At 48.5% G+C, this 22,155-nt stretch overlaps 1 protein-coding gene across 5 annotated transcripts; it reads left to right on the top strand.

Moving 5' to 3' along the window:
- Positions 1 to 539: 539 nt before the first annotated feature.
- On the top strand, positions 540 to 21,413 carry SLC25A42 (solute carrier family 25 member 42). Of its 5 annotated transcripts, none has more exons than XM_027472425.3 (8): positions 540 to 672; positions 9,429 to 9,551; positions 11,180 to 11,291; positions 13,610 to 13,635; positions 14,467 to 14,633; positions 15,265 to 15,381; positions 15,879 to 16,030; positions 16,435 to 21,413. In XM_027472425.3, the coding sequence occupies exons 2-8, from the start codon at positions 9,468 to 9,470 to the stop codon at positions 16,758 to 16,760; spliced, it is 984 nt and encodes a 327-aa protein (XP_027328226.2). In that variant the 5' UTR covers positions 540 to 672; positions 9,429 to 9,467; the 3' UTR covers positions 16,761 to 21,413. The 5 variants fall into 5 exon arrangements, with proteins under 5 accessions (XP_027328226.2, XP_038025183.2, XP_027328228.2 ...); XM_027472427.3 differs by lacking the exon at positions 540 to 672 and adding an exon at positions 4,120 to 4,261; XM_072029295.1 differs by lacking the exon at positions 540 to 672 and adding an exon at positions 9,038 to 9,184.
- The last annotated feature ends 742 nt before the right edge of the window (positions 21,414 to 22,155 follow it).

The raw sequence follows: 22,155 nt of genomic DNA, 5'->3' as shown, positions 1-22,155 counted from the left end.
CTGGGTGCTGATAAAACCTTCCTCCTGCTGTGCATAAACCTCGCCGTGTTGGTGCCCCTCTCTGCCCTCCTAGCCAAGATGCCCCAGTGAAGATACCCCAGAGCTGCAAGAAGAGCTGATGAAGACCCCCTGGGTGCCACGGGAGCCTTGTGCAGGAGGGCAAAACCGATTATTTTGGGGAGGGAGCCTGAAACAACCCTGCTTTTTTTGACATTGGGAGGGCAGAGAAGCAGCGCAGCCCCCGGGGACAGAGAGCTGAGGCTCTGCAGGACCAGGGACTGGGCAGAACGCCCTCCCAAGCAGGACAGGGGGCAGCTGGGGACCATCCTGCGCACCCCAGACCCCTCAAACCGCTCCCGGAGCCCTCCAGAGGCCGCGCAGTGCCCTGCGCGCTTTTTGCGCGCTACCTGCGCGCTCCCTGCGCCGCCACCTGCGCGCCTTCTGCGCCCCGCCCCTCCGCCCGCACCCTGAGGCAGCCCGGCCTCCCATTGGCCTACCGCCACGCCCGTCAACCGCCTCTCGGCCACTCGGCGCGCGCGAAGCCTCAACCCCTCAGCGCTGATTGGCTGCAGGGCCTGGCGAGGCCCCGCCTCCTCCCAAGCCCTGCCGGGGGTGGGCGGGGGGGGGAGGCCTGGCGGCCGGGAGCCGAGCGCGGAGCGGAGCCGAGCCCCGGTGAGTGCGGGCCGGGACCGGCCCCCCCCACCCCCAAACCCCCGCTACCGGCCCCCGGTCGGGCTTTATCCGCCCGGCTCCGCGGCCTCGAAGCCATGGCAGGCCCGGGGGGGCGTCGGTTGGGTTGCGCCGCTTCTCCGCCTCACGGGAACGGGGTGGGCGGGGGGGGTTGCGGCCGTCCTGTGGCGTGAGGGGGACCCGGGGGGGGCTGAGGGGATGTGGGGGGGCTGCGGAGGCGGCCCCGTTACCCCTTTACCCTGCTACCCCCTCCCTTCCCGGCCCTGTTACCCCTCACCCCGTTTCTCCTTGCCCCATTTCCCCCCCCCCCAGCCCCGTTATCCCCCCCCGGTGCCCTTCGTTGCCCCCCACCCCCACCCCCCGGTGCCTGAGGCGAGCTCCTGGCGGGCTCCGCTTCTCCTTCGAAGCCCTTGGGTGGACGCCGGGCTCAGGAGGGCACCCTCACGCCTCCGCCTGCGCCCTTGGATGTCAAAAATGAGCAGTTTGGGGTTTTTTTGACCCTCTGGATCCCACAGCGCCAGGTGTTTGTGCTGTGGGGTGGGTGTCAGGGGGCGCAGAGGGTGATAAACGCGGGCCTCGGTGCCTTCTCGCTTTGATCTCGCCCCATCGTAAGCCACAAGTTGCAGAGCGGGGTCGTTTTCCCCTCTCAAGGAGGATTTTCCTTCATATTTCGGGATGGGAGTTGTGGCAGCGTTGCAGCGTAACCTGCTGCCCCACCAGCCTGGCACCTGCTTCCCCAGTCCCTTTATTGACCTAAAACCTGCGTTAATGTGAAGGTTGGAGGAGGTGAAGCTTTGTTTGGGTTTGCCTGGCCGTCCCCTTCCCACTGGCTGTGAATTTAGAGAGGGTTTGGAGCCTGCCACCGCTTGGCTCTTTTTGGTTGGATTCTTACACTTCGCTCACACTAACTGCAGGGTTTTTTTCTGGATGCTGTGTGCTTTTTGCGACGTGTTTTCCTGCGTGGTTTGGTGGATTTAGCGTGCTGGAAAACACGCTGGTTTTTAAGTGCCTCTGGTTTGGGAGGAGGGCGTGTGTTAAGGAACAGGAGAGGCGCCTGTGGGTGTTAGAAAACAGCTGCGGGAAGGGAGAGCAAGTAAGAAGGGTACCAGCGGGTCGGTGGAGTCACACCAACAACCTGTGGGGGAGCCTGCTTAAAAATAATCCTAGGGCTGGGCATCCAGAATGCCAGGGCTGGGTCCTGGCTAACTCCGAGCATCTTCACCTCCATCCCACCAGGGCTGTGAATGTTGAACACGAATTAAAATCATCATTTAGGAGCTCTGAAGGCTGGGCTGGAAGGGAGCTGCCGTGGAGGGGGACGGGACGGGACTGTCCTTGGTGTTGGATTTCAGCAGGAACTCTTTGGCCCCGGTGATTGCTTCAGGCAGGAGGATTTCAGCTCCTGATAGCGCCGTGGGATGAGTCAGGAGCTGCAGTAATCTCTTTTTGCTTGACCTGCAGCTGTAGCTCGTGCGTTGGCTCAGGCAGGCCCAACCGAGAACGCGCGGTTTTGGGTCTGTTTACCCAAACGAAGCTTTGTTTGGAGAGGTCACCGAAAATGCAAGGCGGGCACCGCTGTGGCCTTGGGTGCGTGGTTACCTGATGAAGCAGATGGGCTTGGTACAGGTCAGGCAGGTTTGCTGTCAGAAAAAAAAGCTCAGGAACCCGAAAGGACTTTTTTGAGTGACTTTGCTGTTCGTTGGATGAAGATGCATTTAGGTTTACACCTTCTTTATGTGAAACTGATGCCAGTGCTTCCCACTGCAGTGTTTCCCATTTTCCAAATGCTGTATAAATCTTCCTGGTGACCCTCTTATGAGGGGAGATCACTTGTTGGCATTTCAGTTTGCCTTTCCTTAACCACTTACTCCAGGTCACAAGAAAAAACGAGTGCTGGAGGCCTGCTCTGCTCTCCAGTTACGCTTTAAATCTGCTCCTCCTTGCTGTTGAGCAGTTAATGATGGTGTGTCCGTGTCGTGGGAGGGTTAGTGCCGCTGGGCTAACAACCTCGATCGAAGCAGAGGGATGCTGAGCTCTGCCCCAACTGCTTGTGTGCAAGAGGTGACTGCAACAGCGGGGTGGGACTCGTGGCCTGGCCTGACTCCAACAGTCAGTGTGGAAAGCGTTGAGGTTGGCAAATGTCACCTGCTTGGGACGCCTGTGGCTTCTTCTTAATAATGGAAGGTGTTTGCTCGTTCTGTTTTCCACGTGCATTTTAAACCGTGATGATTTTAGAGCTGAGACTGTAATTATCAGTTACTGTTTTGAAATGGCTCCTGGCGAAGATTGCTCATGTTATTGCTTGTGTTTCAGATAATCTCAGTTTGAGGTCAGAAATTTCGACTCTGCTGGGATCTGGCACTTCGGGACCTGGTGTGCCTGTTTTATTTGTTTGTTCGCTGCCTTCTGTTTCTAAAGGGAGGCGATCCCTGCCTGACAAAAGGAGTGGATTCAGCAGAAGGCCTCAGCCATTCAGTCCCCTGCAGACAAAGCGGTTGTCTGCCTTGCAGATAAGAGCTGGGCTTCGTTTTTTTGGCTGTGGAAAGCGTTGTCGAGGTGTTCCCAGCAACAGTTGTCTCTCTCAAACCGAAGACTGTTTTGTCTTGCCAAGATTTCCTCTGTTCGTGGCTCATGCGTTCGTTCCAAGCTTAGTTCAAGACGTGAATCTCCCAGACTCCTGTGAATAGCCGAGCTGTCCTCGCTAGCAGAGGTTTAGATATTGCTTCTCAGTGCTCAGCGACTGCCTGAAGTCAGGTAATCTAAAACCATGCAAAGAATTTGTATCTTCATCCTGATTTACTGGCAGCTTTGAGTCCTCCCTGGCTGAGGGAGGGAGGAGGAGCGTTCGTTTTGTACTTTGGAGCTGAGGAAGCATGTGAAAAATTAAACACTTCCAGATACTATCCTTTGGTGAGTCTTTTAATTAGATTGTCAATGATTCTTTAAAGTCATGCTGACAGTTTCTGTACAGGCCTTTAAAGGAAAAATGCAACGCACTACTCAGAGCTAATGTTTTGGGATCAGATTTATATGCAACTGCAAGATGAATGTGACTGAAGAGAGCTGAGTCTGCAGGGCATATCTGGTTTTGATTTTTAATGGCTTAATCAAACTGGAAGGCAAAGATGGACCTCAGGGGGCCGTCTAGTTATAGTTGATCCCCCTCTTCTGAGTGTTTCAGCCCTTTTTTCTGTGATTTTCTGAGATGCTTTTGCTCCAAGGGTGAATTTAAGGCTGCAGTAATCTCCGCTCTTACCACGTCTCTTTCTCTGTCAGGCTCAATTGCTCAGTTTAACAATTGAAGGCAACCTAATTGAGTGACTTCCCTGGGTACTGTTTAACTTCAGCCTGCCTGGGAAAAACGTGTGAAGATTTCTGCGGGAACTCTCTCGGTTTTCTTTTTTTTCCCCGATTTAATTATATGCTTTTATCAAGTGGTGTTAACAACGCAATAAAAGAGGAAAACTAAGGAACTGGATAGCTCTGGAGTAACGCGAGAAGCTGATGTGTCTGAGCGGAGTCATCCCAGCGACTTTACCTGTGTGGAGTCGATCAGTGCGTGGCCCCAGAGGTGAGCTTTGGTGAGGGGCTGGACCCGGTGGTCTCTTGAGGTCCCTTCCAAGCCCTACAACTTGGTGATTCAGCTGAGGCACTGCATGAGCCCGATGCCAGTAAGTACAGCAGGTGCTGTGCAGTCCACAGAAATCTGTGTATTCCTTCTCAAGGACATTGTCTGGGGAACCACGTGGAAGAGAGGTTTAAATGTTTGTGTATCAGAGGCAAAGCAGAAATCCTGCCGTTATTACGAGGTCTTTAGAAAACATAAGCAAGTGAAAACCTAAAGGAACTGTCTTCGTTACGCTATAGGCAATGAAGTCCTTCAATTTGAATTTATCTGGGTTGAATTGATTTGGTTTAATACAGCATTTGTCTCTTGTTTTTGTGTCGTTCTAAGTCCACATGCTTCATGGGTCCTTCTCTGGGATGCTCGATGCACTCTGTGCTGGTAAACTGTGAAAAGCTCTGGGCTGGAAGCCACGTGGATGTGGTAGTTGCAGAGATCCCTTTTTACTCTTCACGTTTTAATGGCAGGAACGTGCTGCCAGGGCTACCGTAATCCTCCTGCATCACAAGCTGCTCACAACTCCCAGGCAGTGAATAAAAAATGTTGCGAGCTCCTGGGTGCTGCCTCCTTTCTGTCCTCAGGAGCAGATAACAATCTGCGTTTTTGGTGGTGATGAGAGAGAAATGGGTAGCAGGGCTGAGGTTCTTCTGCCTGTCTCGTGAATGGAGTGCATTTCGTGTGGCACAGAGTCACAGCAGCACTTGGCTGCTGAAGTGGTGTGGTTTTACCTTTACCTGTCTGTCCGGGCACTCCCATGTCCAGTGCTTTAAACTCCTCCTGTAATTGCTGCTGGGGTCGTCTGAGCAAAAAGCAAATATTTCACAGAAAATAGCAGCCGTTAGCATTCAGATAGCTGCTGGTGATGACTGTTTGCTTTGCAATCTATCTGCTGTTCTTGCTGGATAGATGACATTCTTTTGGAAATCTTAGTGCTTTGTGACAGGTCTAAATTCCACCGGGGAGTAGCAGACAAACATGTTTTTTTGGTAATGACACGTTGCCAGCCAGCCTCTGGGCTGGGTGCCCAGACTTCTGCTGTTTTCTGCCCGCGTACTACTGTGAAAACCGTAATGACTGGGGCTGCTCTCGCGGTTAAGACATTTTGCTATAAACAGGTAGTTGCAGGTCTGCCAAAGGTGCTGGCAGAACGGGAGCACCGTGGAGAGGATGAGGAACGCGACGTCCCCTCGGCCAGCTGTGAGTTTGGTGCAAAGCCCAGCCCTGCACCCTCCTCTGCCTGCCCTTCCTGCAGGTTTTTGAGGCTGAGCTGCTACAGGAACGCATGTGTCTACCTGGCCAAATATATAAAGGAGGGATTTAGGGCTGGTCGTGTCATAGTGACATGAAGTCCAACTTCTAAATAAGCTTTAATTGTGAAATAGGCAAAGGCACGACGAGCTGCAAGCCTCCTCTTTAGCAATGTGATTTTAATTTTGAACGCCCCAACTGGAGAACTTGGGCTCAATCCTCAGTTGTGATGCTGGTCTCCGAAGTGCCTTGGTTCTTCTGATGAGAAACTAATTATCTTAAGGCTGTGTAATTTCAAATATGATGCTGTTGTAGCTATTTCATTCGAACATGATTGGATTCACAAGTGGCTTGGAGAGCTGGAGCTGTTTTTCTCTGAATCCCCCCCCTGCTCTGGGCAATGAACTGGCACCTGCCTGTAAGACATTCTTCCTAGTAGGTTGCTTTTATCATCTGAATAACTTGATTCTGTCTCGCCTGTCCTTTTAATCAAAATCACCACCAAGAAAAGTAGAATGTCTAACTTGTCAGCGAGTCAATTTGACAGCTTGATTGAACTTGTTCAGGTATTCATTAAGTGCCGCTAGAGAGAGCTGGGAGAATGGGAAGGGAAGGCTAACAATGCTCCGGTTTTTAATGTGCAGAGCATATTCTGTGCGTCTCGTGGTATGCAGAGAATGGAACTTGCTTTAGCACACAGCTGCTCCTGCAATTGCCAGGGTCCGGGCAGCGTCTCTAGAAAGAGTCCCGGGCTCAAAGGACGATCAGGAAAGAGACCACGGCAGCGAAGTTCCTCGTCTTGCGAAGGTGCCGCTGCCAGAAGGGAGGGCTTGAGCTTCCCTCTTTTGCAACTTGGCAAATGAGCTTTAATCTCTGCCTTGCAAATTAGCACGGCTGAGTTACAGGCAACGTTTTCTTGTTTTCTGGTGGAGTTGAAACTGGATGCCAGAGGAAGTGCTTTGTGCTTTCAATAAACTCTCGTGAGCTTTGTTGTAAAACCACGGTGGATGTTACTCATGAAGCCCCTTTAACTCTTGAACCTGCATTCACCAGCAGTTTTCCTTTCTGATTATGCATTCTTTAGGGGAATGCTTTGCTCTACAGCTTGTTCGAGGAGTCTGGCTACAGATATGTGACACAGACTCGTGTAACTACAATATAAATAACACAGAAGCGTGGTATAAAAAGCCAGTCTGATCTGCAGCTATTTTTTCTTGTTTCCCTTGGCTTTGGGAGTGTAAGGAATGGCTGCGTCTATACAAAATACAGAGATTTTAAAAATGTCCAGCTGCTCCGGATTGGGTTTCTGTGAATTACTTAATGAAGGAAGCTGATATATATATGTGTGTATATATATATATATGCAAGATAATGTCTGGTTTCTGATGGCTGGGCCCTTCAGATTCACAGTGAAACTTAAAAGCAAGGCTTTATTCTCTGTCTCTGGTGTGCATCATTAGTCATAACAGCCAGGATTTGGTTAATAACAAAGTCAGAATCCAGCCCAACTCCAAAATAAAATCTTGCGTTGCTTTGCAGCAGGCAAATGGGAATACAACTAATAAATACTGCTTTTGCATTTAAGGCTCTGCAAGTTTAGGGCTTATATTCCTGCAGAGCACGTGGGCAGTTTTAATGTGTAAAGCTGAGCATATAGACAGGTGTTGGTAAATCAGGGCATCAGGCACTAAAAATAAAGAACAGAGCAGCTCTGAAGAGTATCAAAGAGAATATTGTCGAGTAAATGGAGATCATCTTTACGGACGTGCATGTTCTAAAATAGGTCCAGGCCTCATAATAGCAGCTTAGTATTTGAGATTTCCTTTTAGTCATCTTTCTCAATCATCTTTCAAAATCACATTTTAAAACAAAGTTGTAGATTGCATTCCTAAGCTCTTTAGCGTGAGTTCTATTTTGGTGGGTTTATTTTTGGTAGAGATAAATCTGATATTGTGACCTACATTGCTTTTTTTGAAATAGCTGGGGATAATATCTCTGCCTGTGATTTCTCTCAGGCTTTTGCTGAAAGATATCACTTTACAATAAATTTCCCGGGTACAAGAGATGAGAAGGAAAGGAAATAAGCAGAGACAGTAATTAGGAATAATCAACAGACTGTGTTCTTCAAAATAATTTAATGAAGTGCTTTTCTCTGCAGTGCTACGAATCATCCTCAGTCCTGAGCCTTACAGGAATTTTGGTTCACAGTCTGATGTGACCGAGTGTCCCCGATAGAACTTGTCAGGTGCAAATGGTGATGCCGTTTAGGTCGTGCTTCCGACTATCAGATGTTATCTTTCATTAAAACCTTGAGTTATTACTCTCCGAGCAGCATCCTGAGAGCTCCTCTTTTTGAAAACACCCTCAGGAGTTGTAAACACGTTGATAAGTGTCTTCCCGGAGCTCTAGCAAGTGATGTCTGCTATTAAAGACACCCAGGCGTGTTTGTCCTCCCTTGGAGTGAGCGCGTGGGTCATGCCTAGCTTCATCATCACAAATTGGTCATGCACGAGTACAGCCGGAGCTGATCTGGCGCTGGCTTTCCGTTAATATCTCTGCTGCAACCAAGGGGGTTTGGAAGTGAAGTCTGGCACTAATTTATGAGAGCGATGTGGGGGGAAAAAAATAGGTCAGCAAGTATGAAAGGTGCTGACAAGCATATAACGTCTCGAGATTGTTAAAAAGGAAAAAAAAAAAAAAAGATATTGAGGCAGCCTTTCCAAGCAAGCAAGCTGTTGTGCCGCGGGTTTCCTAGGCATCAGACGGGGCAGAGATGAAGCAACTTGCTGGAGGACACATGAGAAAGCTGTGCTAGAACTGGGGAGCAGTTGGGGAATTGAGATTTCCTAATATTGCATTCCTTGAAAGGAAGCTGCGGATGGGGCAGAGTGGCTGTTGGAGCAGTCTTGTCACTTAGAAAACTGATCTTTGTTGTTACGCCCCGTTTGTGCATAGATTCAAAACGGGGAGACCGGCTTTGTGCAAGCTCGAGTTTTTCAGGCTTTAGCCCTTTCCTTTCTGCATAACTCAGGATGAAAACTTGCATCAAAAAAAGCAGAAATACTAGAGAGCCAGATGCCGAAGTGCTAATGCTTTAAATCGAAGCTATCTCTGCATGTAAGCTCTGCAGCCCAGGTTAGGCTGACCTTTCCTTTCACCAGACAAACGAGAGCTTGTTTCGCAGCGAGAAACATCTGTGCAAAGCACGCTGCCTCACTGGCCACGAGCACACGTGTGCTGCAGCTGGGAAGAAAAGGAGTTCTGAAGTCACCACCGCACTGCTTTCAGCCAGATCACCACTGTCATCAAAATAGCCCTTGTGGCACGTGTGAGGCATTGGAGCTATCTGTTCCTTAAAATAACCTCCAATTGCTTGTGGCAGGCTCTCTGGATGGACTGCTGTGACTATTTTTTCCATTTTCCAGGCCCGGGTTTTATATTTCAGCATGTCTTCTCCAATATCTGAATGATCTAGAGCAGTCAGAATGGGCAGAGACCAAAATCCTCCCTGTAAGCAGTGGAAGAGGGCAGAACAGGATCTGTTTCTTAGCTCCTAGAAACTGTGCATTTGATTTTGAAACTTGCACCTGACTTCCTTAGGGAGTGAGAAGAGTGAATGTGGTCAGTGGCACGGTTCTTAGATAGCACCAAAGCACCTTCCTCCCCCTATCCCTCTCACACATGTCCTTGCACCTCTAAGGAAGGCTCTTCTGGGAGCTTGGAACAGGGGTTTTCCTGCTGAAAATGGCCCTGTGAGTCAGTCCCCCTTCCTTCCTGCCCTGTTTTTTTTTTTTTTTTTTATTTATTACCAGGGTATTCACTGCTTGTGACACTAACACTTGCTTTGTTCTTGTTTTCAACGTAGGAGCCGTAGGTCTTCTGCCCGCTTGTAAGTGCAACTGGTATGGGTAATGGTGTGAGAGAAGGTCAAGTGGATTTCAAACGGCAGGATGTGGAGCCAGCTGCATCAACTCATCTTCCTTCAGAGGTAAGAGCAGGGGCTTTGGGGATGCCTGCAGTGGGGCTGAGAGGAGGGTGGCTGCTCTAAAGGAAGCATCTCAGTGAGATTTGAGCTGGGGAGTCCTGGAAGAGCTGCAGTGTACGCACAAGCTGTGCAACTTGGGCTTTCTCAGGACAGCCAAGCAGCTCCAGCCCTCTGGGAAGAGGCTGGGCATGGCTGGGAGCTGACAGGCAGGCAGGGCTGTGTTCCTTGCTCAAGGTTACGTCTTGTTATGTCTTCAGTGGCAGAGCTGGGAAGAGAGCCATAAGCATTGCTTCCCTGCTCATGCTGTTGGTAATAGGCTCCTGTTAGAAACACTGGGAGAGAAAGTTGCAGTGAACCTTGCTCTGGTTTAGATCAGGGTTTCTGCTCGTGTAGAATTGCCTCACTAGAGGTGTGAGGCCAGAACTTAGGCTGAAGTTCACACAGCGCTGCCTGTGCGTGGCTAACCTTGCATTTGGCACCTAACAGGCAGAGACTGGACAGGAAAATTGAACTGAACCATGTATTTCTGTAATAAAAATTAACTTTTTTAGCTGGGAAGCATTCTGAGGGGGTAAAAAAAAAAAAAGTTAACTCCTCTATGAAGACACAAAGCACATCAAAAGTTAACATTCTTAAGCCGGGGCTTGACTTGTCTTTCAGTCCGTAACCTTCACGGTGTTAGATTTCAAGTCATTTACTTGCTTTCTGCCCATGTGTTACGAGAAGATAGCTGCTTTATAAATATGAGCTGTGGCAGGAATGTCAATAACAGAAACGCTTCCATTCCATTTATCATAGTAGGAAGCCTGTCTTGTTTTATTCCTGGGATCTGGGGGACAATGTAGAAATAAGGCTTGTGTGTTACTAGAAGGGCAAGAGAGAAATTTAACTTCTCTACATGGCTAAATCATGAGCACATGAGCAGCTAGTGACTTAGCTTTTAGAATTCAGGAGAAAACAGTGCTTGTGAGAGGTGGCAGACCTTGGAACTTGGCATTTTGGCAGGCAAGTCTGAGTGTGGTTCTTAATGAACTGACCAGGAATTTATTGTGCTTGGAATTTGCCATTTTGAAGGGAATGTTGACATTTCCAAAATCCTGGCATTGATTTTTAGCTGTCTCAAGTCTTTCATGAAGAGATTTTGTCTGAGAAGTGGAGTAGCTGAAAATGGCCAGCTGCTGGTCCTTGTCTGTTGAAGGGAAGCTAAAACAAAAGTCCTAAAGAATGTTCTTGATCCTTGGCACCTTTGTAGAGGAAAGAGACCTCTTTAGTTGAGTGTTGAGAAGATTTTTTTTTTCTTTTTTGAAAAGCATTCCTACCTCCATTGGCAGGTAGGAATAGAAATGAGAACATTCTCATACAGGGCTGGAAGGGACGGGGAAGTTCTTGCAAACAACATGACAAACCAATTCAGGGCAATGCAGCAATGAGATGCATTTCTGGGGGCACAGTGCAATGAGTGTCTGATGGCGTTGCTGTACCACAGAGTTTGTTTGCTCATAGGAGTGAGATTGCAGGATAATGTGGGTGCACGCACCTGAGTTTGGCTCATCCATGTCCTTAGGTGGAGGTAAATATTACAACTTCTGTTTAGGATCAGCTGTGTCACACTGAACAATGTTTTGTTGCAGGGCGTCCAGGAGCAAAAGAAGGTTCTCAACTCCCTGATGTCTGGTGCATTGGCTGGTGCTGTTGCTAAAACTGCAGTAGCTCCACTGGATAGGACAAAAATCATGTTTCAAGGTAAGTCCTGCTGGCTTTTGCAAAATACTCTTACTTTATTGTTAGCAGAATCCAAACCAGCACCAAACCTGTCCAGCCAGCCTGTCTTGCAGTGCTTCGACCTGCAGAGACCTGGCAGAATGCAGACAGAGTAGCGACATTACCACAGTGAATCGAGTCTGGAAATCCATTGTTTGAGTTCTGGTAGGATTATTGCAGATGTTAATCAGCTGTTCATCTGGACCGTGCTCCTGGATCCAAGTCTTGTGGTAGTCAGCAGGAGTTTTGCTATTTTGGTGTAATGCGGGTGCACGTACTGCTGGCTGGAGGCAGATGACTGTGGCTTGTGAGCGTTGGGTGGCTGTGTGTGCTCTGTGACATAAGGCAGAGCTTTGGAGTGCAGAATAAACAGACACTGGAAAGGCTGCGTTTGAGGGGATTATTGGTATCATTTCACATTTCTGTGCTTGTTCAATTTGGAGAAATAATTTCAGGAGGGAAGAGGAGCAGTGTAAGGGGATGTGGTGAGACTGGAAGGATGCAATTGAGCTGTTTGAGTTCCTTCAGGCTGGATGCCAGGCTGTGCCTGCTCAGATGTGTGCAGTCTTCCCTAGTAAGAGTTATGTTGTATTCCAGCTCAATTGGTTTGTTTAGAGTTGAGGTTAATTATGAAAAGTGCTGTGGGAGACGATGAAGCTGGTGTACCTAGCTTTGTGTTACAAAATGCTTTTTGGAGCCCATAAACTGAGTGTGGAACTGAAAATTATATTCAGCTAATGGGAATTAGCTGAAATGCATGAGGAAATTCTCATGCATTTAGTGGGGTTTGGGGTTCAACCCCTTGATGGGTTCTTTCTAGTTCCCCTGGTTCAGTGCAGGAGCCAGCAGTGATGTTGATTGTCCCAGCAGGAGAGGTGCAATGGATTGATGCAGCAGACATTTTACGAGGCCAAGAATTTTAAATCTGGTTGCCATCCCAGATTAAACGAATTGGGTAGGTTTACTCTAATCCCTGGATGAGATTTAATTTTAAATTGACTTTCATTTGACATGATTTTCGTTCTTGGCATAGCAGGGGCTGAGGTCTGGAATGGAAGGGATATAGATCAGGGCGTTACAGCTGTGGGGAGCTAAAGCCTTGGGTGGGTGCAGGCTGGGATTGCGTCTGCGACCAGCTGCTTCTGTAGCAGTGAGGACGTGCTGTGCTTTCTCACCAGAGCAGGCTCTGTAGTTCATCTAAGGTTGGAAATGTCAGGATCAGAGGTGAGATGGAAACTGCAGAACTGGGGTGAGTCAACAGCTGTCCGTGCAAATCACCATTAACATGCACAGGCCTGAGTGTTATAAAAGGACCTGTTTGGTTTGGCCCATTTAGCTTGCTGCAAAGGATATGACTAAAAATTGCCTGTTTTGACCAACCTCTTGTTATCTAATGGATTTCCTACTCTCGCTGTTCTGAAGGGTTTTGTTACAGACCCTCTTCACAGAAAGGGAAGAGGGAAAGCATCTTTGGGTCATGTGAGCTAGGAAAGTCCTTGGTCGAGAGACCGAGGAGTTTTCCTGTGGAAGCTTGGGAAAAGATTCTTTTCCATTGCAGAGTCAGCTGCAAGTGGTCATTGAGGTGTTTTTAGTTCTATAAAAAAAAAAAAAGTTTGAATTGCATAAAGGAGCAGTGTGGTGAAAATGTATTTGCATGTGATTGTTTGATACACTTGAGAGGTTACAAGTCTCAAAGGAGTTTGAAAGAAACTGCAATAGACACTTAATTGGAACCACGTTTCATTAGCGTTGCTGTTCGGGTTTTAGCCTGGGTTTTCTTCCTGCAGTAGGAATGTTACAAAACAGAGCTGCCGTATGCCAAACAAATCTTGCTTCCAAATGCCTTGTGTATTACATAGTTAAAGAGATGCTGTCAATTTGAATGGATGCAAGAAAAGAAGCTGAGCATTCATCTGAGTTCTGTTAGGATGAAACCATTGTTGCGTGGAGCCTCGCTAAACAGACCCGCTTTTGGCTGGATTCTGGCATTAGTCTGGAACCTGAGCGTGGAAATGCTCTACTGAAATCAGTTGTGGGTGTTCCTTTTTTTTATTGCAATTGTTATTCACTAATTTTAATGCTTTAAGAAGTGACAAACTGAGCATTTTCATAAAAGTAGGTGGGAAAATGAACTCATCTGCTGAAGAGTGTTTGGGAAATCTTTTTTCTTTGTTACAAAGAATCTTTTTTTTTCTTGCATTCATTCTTTTGCTTTTATTTTTATTCCTTAAATATCTGTATTGTTTCTTTTAATCAATCTAAACGTATTGCAAGACCTAATACTTGCTTTTTCTTTTTAGTGTCTTCAAAAAGATTTTCTGCCAAGGTGAGGTGATGTCTGTGTCCTGTTGTCCTAAAGTGTTTGATTAATGGTAGCAATAGACCTAAAAGCACCTTTTGTTTGTATATAACATCCTTGTTTGAGTTTTATTAGCGGCACTCATAGTGAAAGAGCACAGAGGGCTGGAAACAGTATATAATACTTAATTATGATACTGTTAGGACAGCACTCTTCCTTGTTAATGTTTTTGCCCAGTGCCAAGCACCGAGGGGCCTCAGTCCTCACTCATGCTCCAGGTTCTACCTTTGACAGTAAATGTGGCTTCCCTCCAAGCTGTATTCTGCTAGGAATTCTCCTCTAGTGATTGCTTTTTCCCTCTCAGCCATCACTGGAATTGTTTCAGAATATATAGGAAACTTGAACCTGGGAGCTGATTGCAGTCGTGGCTTGCTGGATGTTTTGTTGCATGTGCGTTGCAGATGTTCCACGTGTGCTGTGCTAATATGTGTAATCCAAATGTTTCTGCCTTATGCTAAGAGGATTAATTTGGGTGGAAAAGTGGTTTGTGCATCATCAGTCCAGCTCTTTGCCTTGCCCTCAGAGAGAAAATGAAGATGTTGTGAATGTAAAACTGTCTTCCTAGCTCCACTTTTTTTTCTTTAATGTAGCTGATCCGTCTCCCTAGAGCAGGGGTTTTAGCTGTCTCTTTCTGGAGTCGGGGTTGTGAGTGTAAACAGCTGATACCAGCTTACTGAGGTTATGGGGGGAAGGAGGATTTGGAAAGGTTAAGCTATAGGGTCACCTTTTCCCCCCTTCTATTGTTTGGATTCCTCTTATCATGATCTCCTGCTCTGACCTTTGATCCGTTGCCTGCAGGAAGCCTACAGGCTGATTTATCGCACCTACCTCAACGAAGGCTTCTGGAGTCTCTGGCGGGGGAACTCAGCCACCATGGTCCGTGTGATCCCTTATGCTGCCATTCAGTTCTGCGCGCACGAAGAGTACAAGCAGCTCCTGGGGAGTTACTACGGCTTCCAGGGAAAGTAAGATGCAGCATGGCTTTGATCCTTGCAGAGGAAGATGGAGCAGTTTGTGGGACCGTAGGTCGTAGGGAGGGAGCACGTTTCTCTGCTGTTTGCAGGCTTGCTGAGTTGAAAGCTGTTGGTACAGAGTTGTGCCAGCTTCTCTCGTGATAGGTTTGCAAAACAGGACCTGTGAGGGGGCTGAGCAAAAGGCTTCTAGTCTTGCACAGGGGAGATACTGGTGAGAAGACCCTGTTTTCTAGAGGCATGAGCAAGAAGTGGCCTAGACATTAAGTTAGCGCTTCCCTGTGCTGTGAGTGGGCAGGCAAAACAAAGAGCTTTTCTTTGCAGGAGAAGCAACGAGATCGTGCTGTTACCTGAGCCCTTTTTCTATGTGCATGTGGCCTGAGCCTCTTGCTCTTGGGCATATAGTGTCTGAGACACCCCCAAGTCAGGCTTTCTGTCCTCTAAGGCCTCAGTCTTGAACAGCTGTGGCAAACCACAGCAGCTTCACCCCATCCCACCCCAGCTCTCTCCAGTCCACAGGCAGGGAAGGGATTCAGTAGCTGACAGAGTAGAGCCGTGCTGAAAAGCCACGTAGCGTTACCAGCTCCAGGTGATCTCTTTGGTCTCTTCTCTCACCTTACTTTAGAGCGCTGACACCCTTTCCTCGATTCATTGCTGGCTCTCTGGCAGGCACAACGGCTGCCATGTTAACCTACCCCTTGGATATGGTCCGTGCTCGAATGGCTGTCACGCCGAAGGAGATGTAAGTGCCTAATGAAAGCAAGTATTAGCACCATGAACAAACGCAGAACTTTCTTTTAAGGTCAGATGACTTTTTTCCCCCCCGTTTTCTGGGTCACTTCTTGCTCGGAGCCTTTGGTGTAAGAAACCTGTTACCGTGTGGGTCTGAGCACTGATGAAATGACCACAGCCCTGCGTAGTTCTGGGACTGGAAGGAGATGGAGACTCAAAAACCTCGCTAGAAAAAATGATTTGTTGGCCTGCTAGGAGGCCAGCTGGCACAATGCCTCTGGAAGAGTTCGAATAGACAGGAAAGCACGTTGTGATAGGGCTACAGGAGAGCTTGTGACTGGGCTTCTCCATTTGCAGACAGGCTTCTAAAATCCTTTCTGAGCTGTCTGCTGAGCTCAGAGCCGAATTAATTAATTGTTGATCCTTCACAAAGTCCTGTTGGAAATACGACCCGTATGTGCAGGCACTAACTAGCGCAGATTTGGTTTTCCTGTGTCCACGTGCTAGGTACAGCAATATTGTTCATGTCTTCATCCGAATATCCCGAGAGGAAGGATTGAAGACATTGTATAGAGGATTTACACCAACCATCCTTGGAGTGATTCCATATGCCGGGCTTAGCTTCTTCACCTATGAGACGCTGAAGAAACTACATGCAGGTAAAAGCAACTTTTTCTTTGCTTTCAGATGAAATGCCGTAGGCTTTTGGCCAATTTGAGGTGTTTGAATTCAGGGGTGTAAGTCGTTTTCCTGGCCTTGAAGCCAATTGCTAAATTCTGTGTTTGCAGAGGATGCCTTGTGCCTCCCTCATGCCAATTCCAGACTTTTGAAGAAAGCAAGCTGCAAGAAAAGTAGTATTTCCATCTCACACCTCCTTGTTCCTCTGCAAGTCCTGACTGCAGAACGGATTTGGTTATATCCCAAATCAGCTAACCCCCAAACTGGGAACGAAATCTCAGGAGCTCTGTTGCTCAGTCCTCTCTCTGGCTCCCAGCCCACTCGACCTTAGTCATGTGCTTATTTACAAGCAGCTTTCCACCCTCTGCTACTTTCTCTTTCCCAGATCACAGCGGGAAATCGCAGCCATCCCCTCCGGAGCGCCTTCTGTTTGGTGCCTGTGCAGGCTTGATCGGCCAGTCGGCTTCCTACCCCCTGGATGTGGTTCGCCGACGGATGCAGACGGCGGGGGTTATGGGACACACGTACAGTTCCATCCTTCTCACCATGCAGGAGATTATACGAGAAGAGGGACTAATCCGGGGCTTGTACAAAGGACTCAGCATGAATTGGGTCAAAGGTCCAATTGCAGTGGGAATAAGCTTCACGACCTTTGACCTGACGCAGATCCTTCTCCGTAAATTACAGCACAGCACTAATGTTGAAAGGTAGTAGCTTAATCCCCACAGCCCTGGCTGGAGAAAAGTACAACACGTGTAGAAAGAGCAATGCTAGTGTTCCCTCACTTTGTACGTGCTCTCCTGCAGCTGAGAACTTTATCTTTCTTGTTTGTTTGTTCACTTTGTGGTGGTGATGGGCTTTTTTTTTCCCTTTTTTTTTTCTGTTTAACGAGCCTCTGTGTTTGGAAACCTCAACCTGAAACTAACCCTTTTCTGAAAGAAATTCTTCTTACCGTTCTGCGGACCTGTGTCCTCTAGAGTAGCTGCCTCATCCTTTTTGTCTTATTCTTTGATACTAGGAGTGGAGCCTCTCAAACAAACATGTGCTGCTGCTGGCTCCTCACCTGGTCTCTGTGGGCAGGTGAAGTGGTGGAGGACTCGGTGCTGTTGGAGTGAACTCCTGGATTTGGGAAGTGACTGCTACTCCTGGTAGGCAGCTCTTACTGCACATGTGTGAGCTGGAGGCAGTCTGCCAAGTGCAATATTCCAGTTAATCTGTAGGGAATTCCAGATTCCTCTGACCTGTAAGCACTGGTCTCTGTAAAACAGGCCGCAGCAGGATTTAACAGGTCCGGGTCACTTCTTTTGTTCTGGAAGTTGAATGTGAGCTGTGGCTGGAAATGCTGCCCTTTTTCTAATGTTCTTTTCATTTCTGGGTTGAGTTGCATAAAATATCCCTTGCTTGCAGTGTCCCTCTGAGATTACCAAAGACTGTAGACAGCAGGGGAGGAAAGCTCTGAGCAGTTTTGTAAATCAAATTCTTATGTTTGTTGTCAGTGTCGTTGACTAGGGGCTGTGCCTGGATTCACAAACTGGATTGAAGCGAACTGCAGTAGTGCTTTCGGGCCATCTGAACCCTTCCATTGTTGTCGTGGTCTTAAAGGCGGCATTTTCTGAGGGATTTGGCAGGCTGTGCCCTAGACGAGAAAAAGAACTGTTACGTTCTTAAATTCCAAGCAGTTATATCTTTCAGTATTATTGTCGCTGCTTTATGCGTTTTGCAAGAACAAACATCTCAAAGATGCACGTGTGGTGCAGGTTTAGCTACCCTGACAGGCTGTTTCAGTCTGGTGAAGGCAGCCTAGTAGTCACCTCAAGCTGCTGGCCCTGCTTGTGAACAACATTCTTGTCATTTGCCTGCTGTGTAGGTTGCATCACCTCTGTTTGTTAGTCCATACCTGAGCCCACTTGGTTTTGTTCCTGGAGTTCTTCTGGACCAACTGTGTCCTCAAGAGAATGGGCTCCCCAATCAGTATTGACCCCTCCAAAATGAAATAGAGTGCCAATCGTTTCCAGTTGCAATCGGAAAATGAATGGTGAAGTACCTTTCATTGTTTCTATTTCAAGTCAGGCTTCAGAGAAATGGAGATTTGAGGGTGGTTTTGTTTTATGTTCCATTCCTGTATTAAATTTGGAGTGCAAGAGAGGTCACAACGAGCTTTAGACTTCTCTGCGAATCCGATTCCACGAGCCAAGATTAAAAATCCCTTTCCAGCTGATATAGTTCATGTAGAGGGGAGATAACATTCAAAAGAAAAATAAGGCATAATTTAAAAGCTGTTCTTCTCTGGTGTATATATTTTAGCCATTGTAGTTCGAGCCTTGTGTCACGGCTATATTAATGGGAATGGAGGTAATTGCACAATTGGTAGAAATAGCTTTCGCCTTTCTTTTGTCTTTGCACTTGTTCTTTGGAGCATAACTTGCTTCTAATGCCAAATATTTCCCTAGGAATCGAGCACCTGTGCTTCCATTTTGTGGTCATGGTGGAGAGTCAGCATTCTGAAGTATTAGCACGCGTGTTGATCCCAAAACACGGGGTCGATCGTACTTTAATGGTTGTGGATGGGCGGGGTATTAACCTCAGTAATTTCTGCCTCTAAGCCCACAGATGATGATGATTTCCCTTGTGAAACTTGACTGCAGTCACTGATTTACCTTGTAATTAATGTTAGGTGTTGTCCTAAGAGGCTTCAGAGATGGTAGCCATGAAATCTGTGTGTTTTTTTGCCCCCGTTGTCAGTGGAAGATTACCAGCTGTTCTCTTCGTTTGGGTGAAAGGTTTAGTCCTTTGCAAGAGCTCTGATTTCTTTTCTCCAATGGAGAAGCCAATTACTTCTGCTCTTGTCTTTCTCTTGTTTGGCCCAGGGAGGAAACACTAAGGCAGTTGCATCCTACCACAAAAGTGAGGTACAGACCAACGAGGAGAGTCGGTGGTTGACTGTGTGTACGTGTGTATGGGTGTCTGACTGTGAGTACAATCCATGCCAAGTTCTCTCTCAGCTTGGAGGCTGCTGGTTCAAGGCACGGCCCTTTCTGCACAGCTGGTGGCCACTGTATGAACAGGAAAGGGAGCAGAATTGTGGCGTCCAAGCTTGAGCAGGCTGCTTTGCTCCCGGTACGGCTCCCGGTCTGAGGCGAGCGCAGCAGACCTTGTCTTAGGAGGTGTTGAGCATCGCTGAACCCCCGGGGCAACAGAGGTGGCTTAATTCCTCCTGGCTCCTAAGAAAGGATTTACACTGGATGACTAGCCTCTTGTTTGGGACCGAACAGGAGGATAGATTTGCATGGGGTACCTTCTGCCACATCAGGAGTGCAGCTGATGTGTTAAATAAACAGGAAAACTGTGGAGGAGACAGCTCCTGGCTGGGCAGCCCTGGCATTGCCCCCCCTTGCACCACGAGAGCGGTGCGGGCAGCTCGTCTGGGGCCTTAGGACCCCGAGCTGAGAATCGAGACCTGAAGTACAGCCAGGCTTGGAAGTACTGAGCTGAGAGGAGCTGTTCTTTAATTAGCAGCTGCACCTGCTTTTAATTCAACGAACTTTTAGCCAAACGTGGTTTTCCAAGTTTTACAGGCTGAGCGCTCATTCAGAGGCAGATCTGAATTCAGTCTGTAATGGTTTTGGTGCTTTTGTTTCTTGGGCAAAAGAGTAACTGTGTTACTGCTTTGGGCTGTTTTAAATAGCTTTTTTTTTTTTTTTTAATCTGATTTGAATGTAGAAGAGGAGAAACGGAGCGTTCTCTTCCTGTCTCTTAATCCTTGCATGAATTGTGACGTGTTCCAGATCTCTGTGCTGCCTGGAATGAGTGCCTGAGGAGTTTTGGGCATGGTGATTTGGAATGGGAAGGTGCCTGTGGTGTGCTGGCAAGGAAGGTCTGTTGCCTTTAGGTCTGAGAAAGAAGACAAGTCTAGCAGGAATATCCTCTAGTCCTTCTTTTCTTTAGGACTACTTTACTACCACAAATTCTGATTTATTTTTTTTCCTTTTGCTCTTCTCAGATTCCTCGCTTTTATTTTCAACTCACGTATCTTAATGTTCTCTAATGCATTACTGCCAAACATTCATCCGTGCTTATTTCTTCTCGTCCGTTCTCCCTTTCTTCCTGATTCTGCACCTTTAGTCCTGCACTAGCACTTCGAGAAAATCAGGTCCAATGAAATGCATCCAAAATGACAAAACTGCAGTTTTGACAGCGATCCCTGAAACAGCCCAACGAGGCTTCCTGCTCACTGGCAAGGATGCCTGCGTTTGGGGGCAAGAAGTTAAAGGCACTAGGGAATGGGGCAGGAGGTTTTCTTGAAAGGTTCTTGAATTAATTGCCCGGTCTAGCGCCTTTCCTTCTGCACATGCTTGAAATGCTGCTTGTCATGTCCTCTGTCGGTACCTCCACACGATGCTCACTGTGCTCTGTGACAGTGGCTGCTTGCTGGGTCGGCAGCTCGGGGAGAGCTTGTACTTCTGGAGGCTCGGAGGGTTGGGTGAGGGAGGTTCGTATGCCAGAGGTGGGACCTGAGCTGGCTTCTTACAGCTCCCTTTGCCCTGCATGCCCCGCCTGCTCCCCAGGAGGACAGGCTGGGGGCTGGTGGGACTGTGGTGGAAGGACTGGGAGAGGAATCCCGGCCTCCTGAGACACGAAGTCACGGCCAGCCCTGAGATGGGTGGCGTGGTGTAGCACTGGTACTCGATGAGAGCTCTTCCAGAGCAGCTCCCTGCCTTCTCTGGAAGAGTAGTGGTACTTCTGTTTTTGTAGCCTTCCACCGAGAAGGACTCGAGCACTGTCATCTTCACTCTGTGGTGGCACGAACACGAAAGCAGGTGAGGCATGAAAGGAAACTTTGGGCAGAAGCACTGTGGTGACCCTGAGCATGTCTGGTGCCAGTTCCAGGCGGGCAGGAGGGGAGGCAACGCCGTGCAATCCTTCCCGTGCCATTTGTGCAGTGTCTGACCGTGTCCTCAGGCTCTGTGAAGAGCCAGGGCACGTCACAGACCCTCCCTGACCGGACTGGACCAGAGAAAAGGAGGTGGCCGTCCTACAAAACAGCCTTTTTATTGTAGGGGCCGCTTCCTCCTGCTCCCTCTGCCTCCCCCTTACACGCCGTGTGACGCAGGGTTTCCCAGCACTGCTCACTGCCTGTGTGGTCTATGCATATATTAGCACAAACACTGTTAAATGCCTTTTGTCGGGACGTGTCCTCCCCGTCGGTGTGTGTGTATGCGTGTGCGCGCGTCAATTTGGACTGCTTTTCTTGGATCTGGAGTTCTATTTTATTGCAGTGAAGACACTTTGTTATATAATGTTTATATATTTTAAGATTTGTGCCAAGAGAGGATGTATATTTAATAAAAAATCTAATTGACTTTGCAGGCTCTTTTTCAGGGTGTCTCCTGTTGGATTTTGCTCATCAGAGAGAGGGGGCCCGGCACACACGGGTGGGTTATCGAGGGATTAACCACGGGGGTGTCGGGGCTGGGGGTTCTTCTTGTGGGACCAACCATTTGCCTGGCCCTACAAGTCTCCTGTGCGTGGTGCTCCCTTGAAAGTGCACGCTTTGGTGTTTGGGGTCACACACGTGTGGTTTTGTGTGGAAGCAGGGGGGTGAGCAGCTCTGGGGCTGTTTTTAAAGCCTTTGCTGTCCCCGTCCCCAGCGCCGCGGTGTGGGACGGGGACGGGTGTGCAGTGGCAGCAGGTGGCACTGTCGGCTTAGGCATGGCCCAGCGGCTGCCCTGAAGTTGGGGTCCCCTGGCTGTTGCTCAGCCCTGCTCAGATCTTGGGGTTTTCAGTGCTTTCAGCTGCATTTCAGGTCTGGTGTGCTCTCATTGCAAGGGAAAGGTCCCACAGCGGGGACAGATCCTGCCCTCCCTGCAAGGCAGGGCCGAGCTGATGTCCTGTCTCTGCTTCCCCAGGGATGCAGCCCTGGAGGCCCTGAGATTTGCACCGAACCTTGCAGGGAGCCTGTGAGAGCTGGAGAACAGCCCTCGGGTGCTGCGCTGTCCCCCTCCACCTGGCCCAGCTGCTCCTCGCTCCTGCTGCCTGAAGTTATCATCTCCACCAGGTTGGTTTGGGCCCCGCAGCGAGCTGTGCTCGCAATTTTTCCTGCTGCCCC

Source organism: Anas platyrhynchos, chromosome 29 (genome assembly GCF_047663525.1).
Source record: "Anas platyrhynchos isolate ZD024472 breed Pekin duck chromosome 29, IASCAAS_PekinDuck_T2T, whole genome shotgun sequence".
In the NCBI taxonomy this organism is placed as follows: Eukaryota; Metazoa; Chordata; class Aves; order Anseriformes; family Anatidae; genus Anas; species Anas platyrhynchos.
The sequence above is the reverse complement of the archived record's forward strand: the minus strand, read 5'-3'. Positions and strand labels throughout refer to the sequence as shown.